General features: G+C 40.7%; 1 protein-coding gene across 2 annotated transcripts in view; it reads right to left on the minus strand.

The window, feature by feature from the left end:
• The window catches only part of SEMA5A (semaphorin 5A), a 2,281,219-nt gene that overhangs the window by 1,120,731 nt on the left and 1,138,917 nt on the right, over positions 1-21,571 (minus strand). For both annotated transcript variants that reach the window (XM_069613729.1, XM_069613730.1), the window contains one exon: positions 8,253-8,315. In XM_069613729.1, coding sequence (XP_069469830.1) covers positions 8,253-8,315 — 63 coding nt within the window. The remainder of the gene's footprint in view (positions 1-8,252; positions 8,316-21,571) is intronic.

Raw genomic sequence — 21,571 nt, forward strand, 5'->3', positions numbered from 1 at the left:
GTTTTAAGCCACAACAATAACGGCCTATGTTCTACCACTTTATCAAGAGGACGGCTGCCAAATTGCTCCTATGCCAGAGCTCATAAAGGTCTCAATGAAATGCAGACAATGGACTTAAGGAAGATGTTGCAGTAGTCTGTAAACTCCTCACTTTAATGAAGCGTCATAACGCACTGCCCAATAGCTCCCATCTAGAAGTGTTTCTTTTGAAACCCTGAGTGGAGCTACCATCTAGCGTCCTCTTTATTTATAATTAAAATGCGACGCACCATGAGCTACTTGTTTCACTTAAATTGTGCTTTTAGTAAGTATGAATAGTTTTCATCTGCAAGGCTGTGCAAGCCTTAGCTTTTTCATTTGTATTAAAACAATTATGCAGGTAATTCTGTCACTGAAATGGAGGCCTGCTATTGAGATCCCTGTCATAATGCTCCATGCCAAAAGCATAGTGCAATCGTGTAGCTTTGCTTTGACCAGTGTCCTGACATCTCCAGCAACAGCTCTGCATTGGCTGCAGGGGAGGTCCAAAGATCACATGTTCATTCCTAACAGCTCTTTGAACTCCAAGACCCAACAGACAACAGTGGAGTTTTAATCCACTGCACCTCTACGTCAAAATATAATAATTGTGTGCCCTAGCCAGCATGGTGGCAAGTTAACATGTAAATATAAGCCATTCCTGGTTGTGACATTGTGCCTATTGAGGTTACAAAATTATACAGCTACATCATTTGGTTATCACACTAGTGTAATCTTGGAGATCAGTGCAGATGTGTATTAGCTGTCTGGCCTGGCTGCCTTCTCAACTGCCATACAGGACAATTCCCAGGAAGCTTTGTCTTTGATCCCCAGGGCCAGGCCAACACCTGCCTCCAAGGACACATGAATCTCCCCATGTAATTCCCTGGGCATTGTTTCCTCAGAAACAGCCCTCACATAACAAAGCTACTTTCACACCAGGGTGCTGCTCCCTAGAGTCCTTTAGAGTTTTTCATAGGTGGGAAGGGCATGGAGTTAGAGAAGCTAGTACTCAATAAATGCCCTTTCCTCTCCACTTCCTGCAGACAAAGAACTTTGGGTGTGATGTCAGAAGGCAAAGGTTACTTATTTCATCGGCCAGCATGGGAACCGTGACAACAGGCCTGCTTTGGTCCAGTCAGCTGCAGCCCTTTACCATTATAGGGACAGGAACACCTGCCTAAATTGATTCATCTTTGGACTCTGAAAGAAGAAGGATTCGTCTGGATCTCTGTTGGGAATATAGTCTATTGCAGAGTCCTATGCATAGAGGTGATACAGAGGTGCAGAGTCCTATGCATTGAGGTGATATAGAGGTGCAGAGTCCTATGCATAGAGGTAATACAGAGGTTTCCAAGGCAGTGGTGATATCTCCCCCTTAACCATCCCCAGAGAACAGTTAGGGTAAAACTGCTGGACCAAGGCGTCTCTGCTGACTGTGCACTAAAACCAGGATCCTGTCCACCAGAGGTGAAGGACATCCTGTTGGTGGAGTGGAAAGGCTGAACCGAGGACACACCTTGTCCCAGGAAACCCTGGTTTAGGCCTCCGCGTAACCCAGAAGTCCAGAAGCAGCTGGGACCATGATGAACTCCCTTGAGAACTCTTTGAGCTGGCTCATCCCTACACTATTCAATTTGAGCTACTTCTAGACCCACTGTCCCACTTTTGGCACTCTTTGTTTTTAGAAACACTCATCTGCACTTCAAGCCACGCAGATGCTAGCCTGACCATTTGCAGTGGACCGTATAAATCAACCTAGTCACTGGCCCGACTTTACTTCTGAGACAAACCAATGGAAGCTATCGACTCGACGGCTTCGAACACTGACTCAATCCAACTAGAGCCCGAACTACGAACTAACTCATCACTGACTTGTCATTGGGATTGCATGACTGAACCATCTTCAAACATTCTCAATTGCATAAGAATGCCTAGAAGCAGGCTTGATGCTGATGAGCCCCGTAAATCCAATACAAAAGCTATATGAACAGGTCCTGTCCCCCTCAACTACCTTTGAAGGACCATAGTGACTGTTAAACCCACCTTCTCTGCCATTTTACAGACATGTACTTACACGCTGGCATTATTGCTGAAATCTCTTGCCAGAAAAACACAGGCTTTTTATACGAGAGCGCCATTATTATCAAAATCTGCATCCTCCGAATTTCTCTTACAGGGATGGTTCCTTAGTTTTTTTTTAAATGTGTTGATTGTATTGTTTGTTTTAAAGTACTTCTTTCAGAGAACCTTGTTTGTTCATTCTTTTACTTGGTACCACTATACTAGTTTTGTGTTTGTTTGAACTGTTTCAGCTCTCACCCCTACTGATGATATAGCCTGCCATCGGCCCTCTTTACCGAAAGAGGTGGAGGATGCATAGTGGTTGGGTTGGCATTGTTTAACCTTTTTGATTGCGATCACTGCTTGTTTAATAGCAGTGTGGGTTGAGTAGGCGGTTTAGCCACTACTCATCCCTGTACTCCTGCAGAGCAGTAGTCATTTCATCACAGTCAGCTGCTGCTTTCACAAAGAAGAGGATACGTGAAGAGGCTAAACAAAGAGGATAATCAAATTGCAAGGTAATGAAAGGATTGGACCAATTGTATCTGAGATAATTGAACGGTAATCCCATGCTCCCAAACCTTTTTCTATAGCTTTGGTTGCAGCACAATTTAGTCGCCCTAAGTTTCCTAGGGTCATCCAGATGTGGACCCCTTGCTCACTGTGCTCAGAGAGGCACAACTCCATCTCACGGATGAGGCCCAACAAGGCCGAAACACGTGTATGGGGTTGCTGTTGGTACTCTTGTTCAGAGGGGAATTTCCATAGCATTTCGGTGCTGGACTGCCCATGTGGGTGGGACAAAGAGTGATATGCAAATGGATATTTCCCATCTGTGAAAGGTACAGTGACATAATGTGTGGCTGCGGACTCTCGAGTGGGTACCTTCCCAAAGAACAGGTCAATGAGCTGTGTTCGTTCATCCAGAGGGGCACCTACGGACAATTCTTTTTGATTGTTTAAGGGACATAGGTTTAGTCACCCTAGGTTTCCTAGGGTCATCCAGATGTGGACCCATTGCTCACTGTGCTCAGAGAGGCACAGCACTGCCTCACTGATGAGGCCCAACAAGGCTGAAACACGTGTATGGGATTGCTGTTAGTACTCTTGTTCAGAGGGGAATTGCCATAGCATTTCAGTGCTGGACTGCCCATGTGGGCGGGACAAAGACTGATATACAAATGGATTTTTCCCATCTGTGAAAGGTACAGTGAGCTAAAGTGTGGCTGTGGACTCTCGAGTGGGTACCTTCCGAAAGAACAGGTCAATGGCCGTGTTCGTTCTCGCAGAGGGGCACCTATGGACAATTTATTTTTTTATTTTTTTATTTATTTATATATGGGTTACAAAACCATAATCTGGTTAAACACCAGAATCATAATTAGGCCCTCATGGTAGTGTTGCTAGAAGGTACATGTGTTAAACATTTGTCTGATCTATCACTCTGCCTCAGCTATGGGGTTGATTAAAGAGTGGAAATAGAAATAAGCAGGAACAGTACAGGCAATTCCCCTCCACAAGACTGAATGGATGGTTTATTTCTATCGATAGATGGATCTTGGCTTGAACATATTGTATTGCTGATTTCTTTTTTTGTTCACATTGACTCTGATACTGATAGTGAAGTTAAGACACATTTAGAATAATGCTTTTATAACTAGGGACATCAAATAAAAGTGTGTTATCTAATAAGTATCATCTCAATGTAACATTTGTGTTCAACCAAAGGTTTTCCACTCCCAGTTAACTCTCACTAGTGATTTCATTCAAGTGTATACTTGTTTCCTTATTTATGACCACGCCTTCTGGACTTAACAGTGATTTTGCAGTGCTTATCTGTGAGCTAGATGATACCAACACTGGTACTCTAAAACTAGACTTCTTCTTCACCCACTTTCAACTGTACAATAGTGTTATTTTGTTTTGATACCACTCATCGAGTATCCACCTTCCCTTTTCCATAGCACCTAACATCCATATTGGCATCTAAAATGAACATGTCCTTCAGCATGCAACGCTTAGGCGCTTATACACTAAGTCAATTCTTTTTCAAAGCACACACAGGACAACAGGGAGGGAACATGGGATTAAAAACAATGAATACAGTGGAAGATAAATACAAACTTACTATGCCTTGTGAATATTCAGAACGTGCAAGTGCAGCGAAAGAGGTGAAGTGGGGGTGGGGTTAAGTGTTGGAATGTCTGTGCTTGTGGGGGAGCAGATGAAGTACATAGTATGGTAAGTGCTATGCGGCTTGGAGCTGCATTGGGTGGAAAGTGCAAGCCTACAGGATTGAGGCCCGTGGGTGCCGAGGCAAGTGCTGCGAGGTAGGCAGAGGCTTGGGCGATTGGGTGTGGGAGGCCAAGACCCTGATGGATACATAAGGGCCCTGGTCAACAATCATAGCGACTGTGAGATTAGCAGACGTGGGATGAAGGGAAAGAGGAGGTGAAGTGGAAAGTCTTGAGGAGCTTCTGCAATTTGAGGAAGTCCTGCTGAAGATTAAGAGGAGGGGGGAAGCTGTTCCATAAGAGGGAGCTAGCTGAAGAAAGTGATTGGCCTCCGGGCTCTTTGTTTAGCGAAACACTTTACACACAGAGAGTTCATGCCAGAGGACCGTAGAGGTCTAGAGAGAGAGTATTTAGTAAGAGAAAGTTGCAGATAGCGTGGTGCCAGGCCCCAGACAGCAATGTGGATGATGCAGTGGGATTTGAATGTAACCCTTGCCCCAATAGGGAGCCAGTGAAGAGTTTTTAGAGCAGGAGAGATGCAGTCCTTGGGCTTAAGGCCAAGGATAAGTCCTGCTGCCCTATTCTGGATTGGCTCCAGGGATCGTAAAGTGGAAGAAGGTAGATTCAGGAGAAACAAATTGTAAGGGGTAACCATCTGCACAGGCTGCGCTTGTTACCTGTTGTATGCTCACTAGGTGTGATAAGTTTGAACAGAGTTGATGAGGAGTGTTCACAAAAAGACACAACTGATTTATGGTGCAATTGATTAGTGAATCAAAAAGCCCAGCTTTAATTCCTCAAGTCAATACTAGGACATTTTGATTTAAAGTGCCCCAAAAACAAATGATACATTCTTGGTACATATGGGTACACATTTCATGTAAGAAGCTTAATACTAAAAACAGATAAGTGCCGGGCAGTGTCCTGCCGGGCAGTGTCCAAAACAAAGTACATGCATATAATGCCAAAAGTACAGAAAATGCCAAACAAATGCCAAAAAATGCAGAAAATGCCTCAGATGTCTAGAAATACAGAAAATGCCGTCAGGAAATGCGAAAAAATGCCAACACGTGTTTCAACCTATGAGGTCGTCATCAGGGCATATAGATACATATAGTACATTGGGCTATAGTGCTGATGCTAAATACTGAACTGTGTTCATTTTAGAAACCTTATTGTAATTGTTCTCTGTCAAACTATAGAAAAAATGGAGCAACGGACGGTTCCAAAAGCATGTTACTGGTCAGTTCAGTGTACTTTACTTCTAGACAGGTCGTGATATATTGCTCGGCAGAAATGCTGATTCCGGATATCTGGCCGTAATCGGCTTGTGAATTAGACGTGCTCAGTGGCAGGCAGTTTCTCAGCACTTGAGAAACTGCCTGCCACTGAGCACGTCTAATTCACAAGTCGATTACGGCCAGATATCCGGAATCAGCACACCCAACACGAACCTGTTTACTGCATTATTGCCACACCAACGGCATTTCAAAAAGATTTTAGAACCAGATTTGAATGTTTCTAGAAAGTATATACATTTTGTACAGGTATGTACATTTTGACACTTTTGGTCAAATAAAACATGGACGGATTTGTTGCAAACTTGTCCAAAGAGTATTGGCAAGGACCTGAAAGCAAATATGTCTGTGTTTTATTTTTTGAAAAGTGTCATAATGTACGTACAAAAAATAGTGGTATACCTTCGGTGACTGAGATATTACCTGTGGACATGGGCAGTGGCCGGATTGTCCGAGTTATGACCAAAGACAATGAGATGGACTATCTGGCTACTGGCCATGACCATGAGGGACTGGAAAGGGGGTTAAAGTGGGCATGGGCACCATGGACCGGCTATGTGTTAAAGTTCTTTGAAATCGGAATAGGTTCCAATGTGGAAAAGCAATCTATTTCAAGATACAGCCCGAAGTGCTGGATACGATTGCAGCAGAGCATCAGCAAAGACCTCATAGCATGGTTTTGCAAATGTGTCCCTGTATTTTATTTTTTCTAAAGTGTTCAAATCTAAGTACAGAAAATGGTGATATAACTTTGGTCCCTGGGCAATGGGCATAGGCTAGAGCAAGGACAAATGAGTACTCAGATTTGCTTACTTTTTGGGCATGAGGAAAGGAAGTCTGGAAAACATATTAGGGGTTATTTTGTGGATGAAAGAGGGCTTGTAAAGGGTGGGGGAGTGGACAAAAGTTGATCTAGAGCTCTTTCTATAGGTGAAAAAAGCTGTGTAGGGAATGGCGTGTGTGCGGTGAATTTTTGTCTCCATGGTTGTTATTGGGTTTGGGGCCGAGTGGGGGGTCTGGGTGAGTTTTGGTATTCAAAGGTGTATTGTACATACTTGTTATATGGTTTAATTGTATTGTGGTGGTTGTGGCCAGGGGCCAGGTTCTAAGAGGCATGGCCATAGGCCGTAGTGAACAAAAACAAGTTATATCATCACTAATGTCATCAATGACATTTGTGATGTCATCTTTGATGTCCTGGGTGTTAGACTTAGCAGTGTACGGTGGTGGTGTGAGTTATGATTGCTTAGCTTACCATAACTGGAAAATTTCAAGAGATTTTAGGTTTTACTTGTAACCATAACGTCCCTTTAGCAAAGTGATTTTATTGAATTTCATGGCTTTTTGTTAGTGCAACTAACCCATAACGTCCCTTTAACAAGGTTTCTTCAGTGAATATATATATGTATGCGCCTTGGTACTGCAACACTTAAGGCTTCTGATACAGAATTGTAGTTCTAAAACTATCAGCAATCCAGATCTAATTTAGTACAAAATTCCAAGTAACATCTGGTAGCCTATAAATTCAACTTGTCTTTAATGTCACTCAGAACCATGAGGCACAATGAATCCTATACTTGGTAGGTGCCCATCTACAACTGTATGTTGTCGGATGCCCCCTCAGCACATAATTTTCAACAACTGAACTGTACTGTTCCCATAGACCAGCAATCCATGGGGTGGATAATGGAGGCATATCAGATGCATACACAACTAAGGCTAATAAATTCCTGGGGTCCTGCCTCTCCCCTCCAACTCCCCCAAGTACCACGCTCTTCACACAACCAAAGATCCAGGAGACAGAGATGATGCCTTATCCCTCTGCAGTGAGGTCACGCCAGTGTGATATGACTTCTGTATTCCACTTGTTGTATGTCAAAGGAGGAGGATACAACATTGTGAAACATCTTTGTGTTTAATTGCTTCCTGCCAACCCATAAGCAACCATTCCTTAGACTAATATGGCTTCAGAGGAAAAGTATCCTGCCATATTTCCTATTATGTATTACAAGTTCAATATTTACATTGTAAATGGTGCATTTTGCCACAATTCATAAAACATCTAACTGTAAGAGACAGATGCAATAATTGCACAACAATCACTGGCTATTAGGTTGAGCATTGATTTGTTTGGTAATCAGAAACCCCTGATAAAGAGGGGTTGCACAATTGGCAAGCCACACATTCTGGCCCATTTTATCGTCTGGTCTTTCCTTTGCTTGTGGAGCTCCAATGTGATTCAATTTGTGATGTAAAGCAGAGGAGTCAACAATCACAGATGTGCATCAAGCTTCTTAATGAAATCACAAAGCAGGGTAAATTGAATGCAATATGATTACTTCTTCATATATCAATAAAAACTCCAAATTATATATCCCAAAGCACTTTCACGGAGGTAAACAGATTTGTAATCGATATAATATTATTAACTGAGATTTTGTAAGACGCTTCATTGTGAGCGATTGCTTTAAAGGTATTTCGGGTACATTTAATTTTGAAGGGAACCGAAAGAACAATACATTCAGATATTTTATATTTTCAGCTGATACAACAACTTATATATCAGTTTATACAACTTCAAATATCTACAAGAAATAAATGGATAGATTGATGGTCTTGCAATTCTTAAGCTGCTTACCTTTGATTTTCCTTTACTAAAGCAGGCTCTTTTGGTGGCTTCATCACACGTCCACTCGGCTGCCTGAAAGACAGAGGTGCAACAGGGCAGATCAATATTATGTTATCAATCACGACAGAATACTATTGCAATGTATACCTAGAATTTAAAGGTCGATTCTGAAGGTAAGTCTGGTCAGAGCTAAGCACCTACTGAGGAGATCTGAGTGGATCCTACAGATAACATGTTAAATCCCAGCATGGCAGACCCAGCCTTTCATCCCCCCCGTGGTTTATATTTGGAATGACTTTAAAGTGGAATCGCCCACAATGGTAAAAAAAAAGGTGGTAACGTAACGATTGTTATTATTTATTATTGTTGTAGTATACATGACAGGGCCATTACTAGAATAAAGCAATTCTAAGTGGCTATCAGGGTGCCACCAACAGGACGAGGAGGCGTGGCATTCCGAGCGTTGAAAAAGCAAATGTATCCCTTTTGCAAGGGAACCGGTGCAGCAAAGCGGCATGTTACCGGGGGCAGAATAAATCCATGTCGGGATAATCGGGAGGACACCTGGCTTTAAAAGATGATCGTCTACATTGCATATGGCGACTTCTGGGAGCTATAAGGGCTTGTAAGTGCATGCAGGAACCACCCTTTTGCAGCTTGTACCATACCATACTCCACCTCAGCGATGTAGGAATAGAGCTTACTAATGGCCAGACCAACTACCTCGTGACTAAAAAGATCGCAAACGGCACCTGCATGTCAAAACAGGAATGCAATGGGCTACTGGGAAAAATAGGCAAATCCTTAAATCTTTGTAAAGGTGTTTTCACCCCTGTCCATAAATGAACACCTTTGAGAGGTACTTCTATTAAATTGAAACTAACCGATGAAATCCACAAAGGGCCCCAGCATTCAAGGAGACTGATAACATGTGTGGGTATGTCCAGTGAAGTGGCTTTGGTCTAAATTAAACTGTATTATGATAGTTTGGAGATTCAAATACTAAGAAACCGCTCTAACACCTACATTTATCACACTATAAGGTTGGCTTATTTTTCTGCCTTAACAAATACAGTAAAGCTGTAATTCTGAGCAGCAATACACTTCTTTCTTAATAAACCCCCTAATGTCACATCTAAGACTTCAACATCTCTTTAGAGTTCAACTCAATTATAAGGGACTCCATCCGTGTGCTACTTCAGAACCATAGGACTTGCTCAGAACAGAGATTAGATGTCAGGTTTGCACAAATGTGAAACAGCATAAAAATACGACTGGGGAACACCCCACAAACATGGTAAGCGCACAGGTGCTCTAACAGCCCTGGCCGACTACCTTTGTAAGAGCGGAAAATAAAATTAGGATTCAATTAACTCGTATTTAAAAAAGAAAAAAAAAGCATATGCATTTCTTTGAAAAATGATTCGATTTGTGGGACTGATAGACAGTTGTTAAATGAATGTTCAGTTCCTCCTCCCCATTTATTAAGAAATGTTTTAATATTGTGATCGTTGTCACAGTGATGTCATATAATGAGTCTGTAAATAACAGTTATGATATTGTTTTCTGCTACTCAATCCTTGCCGTGACGTCACAGCAGGTGGATACATCATTCAGAAAGATAGGTGGTGGCTAATGGTTCACTATGAATGCTTTACACAACAACATAGTTACAGCATGTTAACTATTATTCAAATGTGCACATTGTGCTCGATCACGGGTATGGCAGTACCAGCAACAAAACTGAGGTGACATAACTATCCACAATTTTACCACTCCGCAAAGTCAGATGATTACACAAAAATAAGAGGAAATACCTCAGCATATAATTGGATGAGCATTTCCTATATAAACATGGCAGAATTATCACTGGTGGAATTACCACCAGCAGGAATTCCACCATTCCCCAATCCATAAGCAGGACAGATATGAACTCATAATGTGAGGGATTTACTGTCAAAACTGCCGGTGGCAGCCATAAAATAATCTGGAAGACTCGGCATGGCTAATTCCGCCAACCCAGTAATGGGAACCATTGGACTGACCTCAGAATTGTAGCAGGCATTATCAGTCTGAAGCAAAGATTGCATACAGGTCTCATCAGGAAGTGCTACACTCACTGAGCTATTTTACCTTTTAATTTATGAGATGGCAAGGTCTACCTAACAAGGCAACCAAACATTCCTTTCAAACACTGATGCGTTGTCTTTCCTTGGCCCTTTCTTTAGTCCTCCATTATATAGATTCACATTATTAAAAACAGATAGTTCTCCACATTGATCTGACAGCCTTGAACTGGAATACCTCAAGGTAGACTTCTATTCACTTAGCTCTTATATACGGCAAATGATCAATGCTAATTTCTGCTCCACTGGTTTGAAACGTAAAATATTCTGCTTTTATAAATGGTTCAGGTTTCTATCTAGACCAAAGAGTTCCAGTGAAATGAATAAAAAGGCCTGTCCCAGCTGGTCAAAAAACAATCTTTTGATCTTAAATAAAAAATGTACTTATGTTTTTCCATTTGTTATGTTTAACGGACATACACACCATTTATAAAAAAAAAATCTTATTGTTCATTTATAACATGCTTAATACCAGCAAGTGGTTTCCAAGCGTGGCATCGGGATTCAAACCTGTGTTGCGCTGCGTTGTCTTGCTTCCAAGACAAACGCGTTGATCCTGAGCTATCCTTCCTCGATGCTCATACTCACATGGTTGTCAGTCAGTTTCATTATCACCTGTTTCTCACTGAACCATTCAGAAAATCCCTAGCTTTCAAAAATGTCCTGGATCCAACTATATTTTAAAAGGACAGCCATGCTGTTAGAGATAAGAGGGTAAGCCCGTTTTCAGAGCTTGGGGTAAACATGCTGTAAAAATGCCAATTTTCAGAGAAACTACTGCACAGTAATACCACTGGCAGTAATTGCACCGAAAATGCCCCATTGGGTCCAATGAACCCAATGGGGAATAACATTTACTGCCCAACCCGTGATCCAGCTGTAATACCGCCGGATGGGTGGGCGGTAACGCAAATAAAGTTGGTCAGTATCCCAGTCGGGATACTGCCCAACACGTGATGATGCCCATAAAGTACTACTTGCCGGGCTAGAGGAGAATAAACCACACATCTGGTTTCACAAGAATGCTTCCTTATGGAACAATCCAGCATACCAATTACATAATACGATGCTTAGTTGGAAGAGTTGGATATCATAATGAAAGTGGTTGATGTTTTAAAAGGGATTTTCCTTGAAAAGGCTGAGAGAAAAATACAGTTTAAATGTGAAAGAATTAAATAGCTTTGCAGACTTAAGTGCATTACTTCACAAATAATGATTTGACAAATACTAATTTAGCTGATGAACCAGAGTTATGTAGGATATTTAACTGCAATCCTCGCATGAAATCCACATTTCCCAAATGTATGCCTGTTGTGGCTGAAATTGCTGATAGATGGGATCGCTTACGACTAAAATGGTCTACAGAATTAGGCTGTGAGGTATCTGAGGAACAATGGGCGAAGACAACTAAAAGGTCTACAATCATGAAATTAGATCTCAATCTGCAGTTGATACGACAAAAGATATCAGGTAGATTATATTGGACCCCAGATAGAATGCATATGTTGGGTCTTTTGGTTGATAATCAGTGTTTTCGGTGTGAAGGAGTGAACATTGTTGCACATATCATGGGATTGTTCTAAAGTTGCTGTATTTTGGGTAGACTTTCTGGATAGGAGAGATTTGGTTGAAAGCATTAGTATTGTTAGACGCTTTAAACATATATTATCTTTGGAGTGACGCAACCAGGGAATTAGTTATGGTATGAAAATGTGGATTGACAGAGCATTAGTAGTAGTTCAAAAACAAATCCTGAGGGTGCAGAAAACCAGTAAAAACTCCAATTGATAGTTGGATAAATGATTTGCTTGTATTATCCAATTATGAGAAAGTAATGTATACAAGAAGAGATCAAATTGACATATATGAAGATATGTTGTTATTGTTTGATGACACATATGGATAGATTTGAATTGGGGAATAAGTCTTATGACACATGGGCCTTTATTATGTGGTTGTAACAAGTTTGTATGTGCACTTTTATTTGTGTGTATTGTTTATCTGCATGCGAGCTGCTAAGGGCCCGAAGGGTAGGCCACGAGGTGGGCTCCTGGTTTGGATTGAGCTACTTCTGGGATGGGAGGTGAAATGCATGGAAACCAAGTCCTCAGATGTGCTCATGTTTATAATATCAAACCTAACGAGGCTGGGTCATTATGCCTAATCAATGTCTATAATAGACCCTCTGGTCCAAATGGTATGGCCTGTATGGAAAATCTCTAATTACTACTAGCCGCTAATGACATAGTGAGTATGAAAAACTCTTCTATATTGGTGTTGGGAGATTTGAATTTGCAATTGGAACCAAGTGATCTCAATGAAGGGCTGTGGGATGACCAAGATCAAGTTTGGGGCGTACCAGACCTGGTGGCTTCTTGCTAACTAAACCAGTATCCCTTCGCAGCCCAAACCTCAAAATTATATATAATCTCAAATTAAGAACCTGTAATGGTAGATGTGAAGGTGCCCAACCTGTAAAAGAGACCTTTATTGGGCACAGGAGTCATACCTTAATTGACTATATTTAAATTTTTGTATTTGCATGGACACGGCTTAGCGAATTTAGAGTCACTGATAGGATCGATAGCGATCACTGTCTATTAGTTATCCACTTGAGATGGGAAGTACCTGGGCAAGATGGGAGGATTCCATTCAGGGCCCCCATGACCCAAGTACCATGGGTATTCCCTGTAGATCATTGAAATGAGCTGGTACCATAACCCTAGAAAAGAAGCAGGGAATGTATGCCTCTATTTTTCCTAACATTGAAGTCATCTGCAATCCTGAAAATGAGGCTATTTCTATTCTGGCCGAGTTTGAAAAATTGAAAGATAATGTCCTGCCATATGTATTGGTGCCTGTAGCTAAACCCAAACATAAACCTATAGCAAAGATGGTATGGTTTGATGGGAATCTATGTGATCACTGTGCTGCCCATCAATGTTCCCTCTAAGCTTTGCGCATGTGTGCTTTCCCAACTTCCTTCTGGGTGCCGCTCAGAAGAATTTGAGCAGCACACACAGACAATTCCCATCTATTCAAAAAGATGTAATAATGCACAAGGCACAGCAGGTACCTAATATTTGCTTTCTCTCAAAATGAAGCTAAATTATATGAACTAGTATTGATGTTCTGGTCTAGCTTGTTTACAGTGCCCTACTATGCAAGCTTGACCTTAAATGTCCCTAAATCCTAAAAGTAGAATACATCCACAATAGGTTAAAAACGAATATGAAAAAGTTACTGCATGAACAGAAGATATAATTAAGAGATGTCTGCATGCAGTAACCAAATTATCTCCTCTCCCTACCCATGACTCCTATACTTGACTCTACTACACTTATATTATACCTTATGACTCGAACTTCCGCCCAGACCTCATTCAGAGATATTACCAGACAACCTTGACTCTGCCTACCTCAGCTCTACAAAAGGTTACCAGACTTGTACCTATATCCACTTGTTTTATGTTTCTAATATGAATGATGTTTTAGCACAAGACTTTCTGTTACTCATGGCGCCTTATCAAAAGCGTCACCCAGACTTTGTAGGACAACTGTCAGCTCAAATATCAGATACTGAGTGCAAGTAACCAGGCTACTTGAATGTGTAACCTCATCCCATGATTCCTATTCTTTGTACATGTTTACACAATCATGTTGAAGCGGCCCCCCTTGCAAGTTAATGCATTCTAAAACTCCAATATTAATTTGCCCTCTAATGGTTTTTTGTAGGCAAATGTCATGTCCGCATTATAAGCGGAGAGCTTACAACATCATTTACCTGGCTTGCAAGGGATAATGAGTATGGACTATGCCTGCCATTATTCGTACATAGTATTAGGGCAACGGATATGCAGATTACTAGAATGCTTTTCACATAATCTGCCACCTTTACAAGTTTTTAAAATTCCATGGAGCATAGACCTTAACAAATTATATGCTAACTTGCTGCTATGACAAACACAGTTTCACTGAGCATTTGTATAATCCTACCCAAAAATGTAAAGGTGGGGTATGATCCAAACAATCTTGTATACACTTCATAGTAATTGTGCACTTACAGATTGATGGCATTTTCTTAAACTGCACATAATATCATGGTGAGGTTTTAAATATGTTTTGCATTACAAAGTATTGTGTGTATGCAAATATTTACAGAGCCCTGCCAACTGGTATTGGAGGATAGCACATGAGCCGGAGTGGGGTACAGATGGAAGGGCACAGGAGAACACTCCTTTGGGGTCAAAAACAAATCAGCAACATTCAGAAAACCAAATCAGACCTTTTGGCAGGGCAGTACAGTGAAAGGAATGTGTTTGTTTTCTGAAGGATAGGATACTCTAGGAACAGTCTAGGAAACTGTGCCTTCGGTTTCTTTCTCTGCTCAGCTGCTCAGGGCTTTTCAATATGATAATGTGTTTGTGTTTACTGCCTCCATCATCCCCATGTATTTTGTCCAACTGATAAAAGTGAATTTCATAAGAGGGGTCCATAGTTAAAGAAGAAAGTACGCAATCTGATGTACCTATGATCATTGCTGCTATTGAATCAAAAGACAAATATATGTGGTTTTCTTCAGTGGTACTCCAGACAAAACCTACGCAAGACTCTAGTGGAATTGTGTCTAGGCTGTGGTGAGAAAGGGTGGGCAGAACTGTAAACTGCATTATGTATCCTGCATATCACTTCCTATGTCGGGGTTACAAGGAGGGCTCTGATATGATGTTACTCCCCACTCCAAATCACATGATTTTTCAGGGAGTAAAAAAGAAATTAGCTTTGCCAGAAGGGTTATTTCATGTTTATTAAAATATGTTCTTTCCCCTCAAAATTCCTCTTGAGATTGGGCAGTAGTATTATTTGAGTTTCTACCAATGCCACTGCTCTGCAAATCACTGATTCAAAAACAAATATCAGTGGAACTTTGTGTGTAGAATCAGCGGGTAGGTTCCTATATGTTCATGGTTTCCCGTTTTTGTTGGGCACATGTTCCTGTTTTTAGGGAATAACAATGGATTGTGTATATGCCTCTTAGCTGTAAGGCTGGTTTTGAGCAAATGTCACAACTTACAGTACCACATAATGTGGATAGCAAGCAGAAGCCCAGGAATTCTGATCATCATATTCTGTAGTGCAGTTATTCAAGTTTAATTATCGTCCTTACACACATTTTGACACACATTTTGAGGCATGTTCTGTTGGCCCTTGAATTATTTCCTTTTAGTTGCCATAATTTCATTTGCAAAAATGTTATCCTGCCTGAATTTTATGACAGCCACATCAGTGATAAGTGATATTTGCTTTTTTGTAATAGACATGAGTATTTTTTTCAAAAGGTTTTACACACTTTCTGCTTTGTCTCTGAGCAGTGTCCACAGCTAAACATATTGTTTATCACGACCATAGCAAGCTTTTTTGTGCAAACAATTTTTTTATCTGCACAGGAGTCCTTTTGGTAAGGAACTATGGCATATCTTGAAGTCTTGACTGGTTGATGAGCTCTCCTTATAACGACATAAAATATGTTTTTTTTTAAACCTATATGTTTCGAAAAACATATTCAATATGCACCTTTTACACTGACTCATAAAGAATTGCAGTGGTTGGGAAGGAGAAATTCCGTTCCAAATTCTTTGGAGATGGTAGCTCACCAACTACGCATTATCACAAAGTAGCTTACCTCGTAATTTAGTTGCGCACATGGAAAATAAGTTGCGCACGAAAGCTAAGCATTTCCGGACTTAGGGAAAAATAATTAGAGGGAACATTGTCGCCCATAATGTTGACAATTAAATAGCTGACTCTCATTATAGCTTGGCGCAGTGATCACATAGATCACTGTGCCCTGCATCCCCATATCTGCCCCCACCCACTTACCTTTTCGGCAGAACACCATGAAGTGTGCCGCCATCTCTCCTCCGACCCTGTGGTGTCAGTTCTCACCCCCAAACGTGGGTCTGAACTGGCGTTGCAGGGTACTTTTTTCTTTTCATTTATTTTCTTTCTTTTTTTATTGTACCCCGCTACCATCTAATCGAAGCAGGGGATAACCCTGCAACCCCGCACTCCCACAACACTGACAAAGAGGAGTGGTGGACACCCCCTGCTACCCCTGCTCCCATTAGTCGGTGTAGTGGGGGTCAGCATGTTATTACCACGCAAAGGCGCAGTATTTAACATGTCACAATTTTCGGGGCGACATTTTCGTATTATTCCGCTTGACGTCCTTGCAGGGTGGCAAAAATGGATATCGACAGATGCATCAGGGAGGGAGCCAACAGGGGTTGATAGGCCACAGCTCGGCTTGCTGAGAGCTCGATACAAATATCTAATAACCATAAAACTATCTAAAATAACTATCTAAAAGGGAGATGGGAGGGCCTAAATAGAGCCTATCGTCATAGGGATAATGCCGGTTTTGGAAACTGGTATCAAAATACGAACCAAAAGGGGATTCCCAATCAATTTGCAACATCAATGGGGACAGATGGAGGGACATTTCCTTAATCTATATGTGGCATCTGTACCTTCAGTCTGCCCCTTAGATACATGCTGTTTAATAGGTGGTTATATCCCACATATCACTGTCAAAGATGGCCGTTGTGAAACTGTATTTTCTTATTGCATATGCGCCTAAAAATCAAACAATAAATAAATAAAATACATGTAGAGGATGCAATTATCTCTACAAAAAGAGGCAAGGTGACCGGTCCAGATTAAATTCCAGTAGATCTCTACAAAGATGAGAGATCGATCCAGGTTCTGACATTTTGCTGGGTTTTTAATGCAGTATTATCTTCAGGTAGGATACCTGATTCATGGCATAAGGCGGTCATTATCCCAGTATATAAGAAGGGCGGAAGGGATATGCCGGCCAATTATCAACCAATTTCTCTGCTAGATGGGACTGGTAAATTATTTGGGAAAATAATTTTGAAATATCTCCACCTATGGGCCGACAACAATAGGTTGATCTGTGTTTATCAGGCAGGGCTCCAGAAGGGCTGTGGAATAATTCATCAGTGTTTTATATTTTTTCTTATTCAGAAATATTCAATTTTATATGTGGTTGTATGTTCTGTTTGTGGATTTGAGGACTGCATTTGTCTTGGTGTCCCGTCCCATAATACCTGATGAGCATTATATCGGAATTCTATTAGAAAACTGTGTCCCCTGTTCGTTATAACATGTTTTTTAATCGGACATCGTACTTTGAAGTGGCATCAGGGGTCTGGCAGGGCTGTGCTCTGGCCCCCCTTCTATTTAACCTTCTTTACATACATGTGATTATAGTTCAGTTACTAAAGGGGAGCCAGGACAGCCCAAAGCTTTCCGCCACCAAGTTCCTGGCACTGTTTTATGCGGACGACGCTGGCCTAATAGCAACTACACCACTGGGACTGAAGCAATTCCTCTCAATCTTTTTAAGAAAATCTAGGGAGCTAGGCCTCTGTGTGAATGCAGCAAAAACCACGACAAAGCCAAATACAGTGAAGTACACTTCAATCAAAACAAAGATTGATGATATTGCAATAGAACAAGTTAATTGCTTAGGTGAGAGTCCAGGAATGTCCAGGTTGGGCCTCTCAAATAAGTAGAGGTGCTGTAACACAAAATAAATTTATTGGCGCAATTCTATCTTTTTTTATTTGCCACAGTAATTGGGCTATTTTGCCAGCATTAGAACTATACCAGAAGCAGGAAGTTGCAGCTACACTATGTGGTGCTGAGCTCTGGGGGTATGAGGATGTTGGCAAGATACTTAAAGGGGACAATAATACTTTAAAGAAATGATTATCCTTATCCACTAGTGAACAGCCTGCCCTAGTCCACCTGTAATATGGTACAATTCCCTTCAATTTAGATCTTTTATTTCACCCGGTCTCTCTATGGTTCCAAATCTGGACCCAACCAGCTTTAGAAACGTGTAGGGATGCACTGTCATATGTCATGGCTCTTAACAGAGCTAATGGGTTAAAATGGCTCTCCCATATTAAAGATTTATTATTTTGGCTAAATATGTGCAAGTTTTGGAAAAATCCAGGGAGCATTTGTTCTTCAAGTTGGACCCCAATCAAAACACTCATAATACAGAGAGCTTGGAATCTTCTACTTTGCGAAGCCTTAAAGTTAAACTTGGGCCCAGATTATTTAGCCAATAGACGGCTTTAAAGCCTATTTAGATCTGATCACCCTGGCTTATGCAAGATCATTATAAATGAGGCTCAGATTGGGGATCTTGCCAATTGCTGCCTTCAGTTTGAAACGGAACGTTTCTGGTTCTGCTGGTTTTCCCTTATGTGGAGCTGCCAAAGAGACACATGAACATTTCTTTCTTTTTTGCAAATCCACTCTGCGGTTAAGATGGCTATACGTGATACCCATATTGTTGGAGGCAGGTATTAAATCATGGAGTCATGCTCTGGAATTTTTAGCCCAATGTTCTTCGCCCACCATAGCACACTCAGTGGCTTGTTATTTGGACAGAGCATGGCTATTGGGGCAAAGGTAGTATCCTAAACTGTGCCACCAGGCTGAGAGTTTTGCCTCTCTTGTTATTTATTTTCCTGTTAATGCTGTTCAGAACATTCTTCTTTATATTGTTTCATATGCTCCTGTGCTGACGAGTCTTCTTTTATCAATTTTATGCAGTTTATCTATTTTTGTATATTGTAAAGTATTTGACCTGATGACGTTATGTCGAATAAAGGTTTTGGATGGAATGGTTTGTCTGTTGTATATCCATGGCACCAATTTCATATATGTACTGTGCCTATTAGTTTTGTATATATGTTACCCTTTGTTTCTTATTTTCTGGTGAGGTTTAATAATAATATTGATTTTAGTGCTATTGTGTGCTAACTAATATCTCAAATTGTGCTGAACTTATATTCAGATTGGTACAATGCTATGCACAACTTTTATTATGTATATGAAAATTATAAATACAGTTTTAAACACAAAAATTAGTGACCGGTTTGCATGTCACTCTGGATTTTCTACCTTTTAAAAAATATTTAGTAAGGTATGCCTCTAGTTTTAGGGGGACCATTCTTGCTATGGAAATGGGAATTGCCTAGAAAAGTCTAGTAATCAGAATAATATCTTAGATTTTATAATATTGATTCTCCAGAACCATGACACTGATAGTCTTTTACATCTCGCTAAATCTGACTAGATAGAGTCATACAGCGGTGGATAATTCACCCTCTATATGTCAGAGACCTAACAACTGATTTTTATTCCTAAATATGTCATATGCTTGCATGCCCATCTAAAGGCCACCGTCTCAGAAATCTTCTTATGTATGACTTCCTTAATATTGGGGGAGAATCAAATGCAAATGAAGACTGCCCGAATAAAAAATATGAGAGGTGTTGGAACAGTGTGTTTTCCTACTTCACTTATGTCACATTACTTCCATTGTTACAAATACAATGCACATGTTGGATGTAGGTAGTTACCTGCGCATCTGAGAGAATGCACCCGGCACATGGTACGGACACTTCCAAAATTTAAACCATCTCAGGAGCAATATTTAGCCTTGAGTGCATTTCATTCCAAAGACTGAGTTTGAATAACTTTAAATTTACATCATGAAATGCTGAAAAGCTCCAAGGTACCCGTATCTGCAATACTGGACCTGTGCATCTGAAAATACCAAGATCCAAAATTTGGCACACATATAATTCTGCTAACTGGAGAGCAAGTTCTGTGTCTCAGAACTACTGTTTCAAAAGACAAAAGCCATTTGGTAGGATGTTGTCAAGTGTTCTTACCCAGTTTCCCGACTGTACATCAAGTAAAGAAAATTAACTATAACTGTATTCAGAGTCAGTATAGTGTAATGTTTTATTTCTTTTCCTCACTACTGTCATATGATTGTACACATTTTATAAAGAAATGGTGGATTGTGCTTAATGTCTTATAGTGTAAATTAGGGGTTATTTTGTATTGGTTTGAATCACTCATGTGTTCTGGCTTCAAGTTTACCAGACTTTCATCACAGAGCAAATTTACCCCCACCTGTGGGAGTAATTTCCTGGGGAAACTTCAAAAATAATTTAGAATTCCAATAGATAGAGGTTTGTAGTGTGGCTGGAGATTATCATATATTGGTCTGAACCTGTTAATGTATTACTTAGCTTCAAGAGGAAATTATTTCAGCTGGTTTGGTACTGTTGAACTCTCTGTGCCTGGCAATCAACCCATCCCAATGTTAATCTAATTCGTAAGAACAAAGCAGGCCTGTCATCTCATTTTGAATCAATCATTCAGTGAATCCATCACATAGGCCTGTTTAAATGTGTCATGGGCTAAAGCACTTGATGCTGTCCATAGGGTAAATGCAGAGCATGATTCAAATATTACAATATGCATGACAACAAATTCAGCTCAAAATTATTTTAAAAACACATGTGAGTTACAAACATGATACTGTGTGTATTCTGAAGCTGAGAGCCTCCTCTTTAATTTGATACACACACATAGAAATTTAATAATCCAATAAAGATTGGTGGGTATGTATTCAATAGGACCGATGAGGAGGCAGGCTGAAGGAAATATCGAGCCAATCACATAGTTTGAAATAATCATGACATTAGCATGGGAATAATTTAGACTTTAAAAAGTGGGGGCACAAAGGGGATAGAGGTTTGACCCTGGAAAAATCTGCAGAAAGGAACCCAACTTGTTCCTATTGGATGGATGGATTAGTGAGGCAGATCAACTTAAGGGCTGCAGAAAGGAGGATTCCGGTTCCAAGGAGTTGAGTCTTGTCCACAAGGAAAACTTCAGAGAGGGGAACCTGAGGCAGTTCTAACTTCATGGAAGCAGACTAACATCACTTGTATCTTGAGCCTCAGGACTACATAACCGGGGTCGGACTGGGACAAGAAATAGGCCCGGTCACCCAAAAAAAAGTGGGCCACCCCTGGCCTCACGACCCTTGACCTCTGATGACATCCCCGGAAGTGATGTCATTTGGCCCGCCCCATTTCACCCCTTGACAAAACAGGAAGTGGCATCAAATAGCATTGTTCCTAAGTACACTAAATTACTGTAAATCCAAGCAGAGGTCCAAGGCCAAATGATAATGTGTTATTGTATAGCACTTACGCTTAAGCTCTTTTTTTATAGAACAAATATGCATACAATATCACCCAACCTGTGTTGGTACTCATTTATCGACCTAAGAAGG

The sequence above is a fragment of the Ambystoma mexicanum genome, chromosome 5p (genome assembly GCF_040938575.1).
Source record: "Ambystoma mexicanum isolate Mex_15411 chromosome 5p, UKY_AmexF1_1, whole genome shotgun sequence".
Classification (NCBI taxonomy): domain Eukaryota; kingdom Metazoa; phylum Chordata; class Amphibia; order Caudata; family Ambystomatidae; genus Ambystoma; species Ambystoma mexicanum.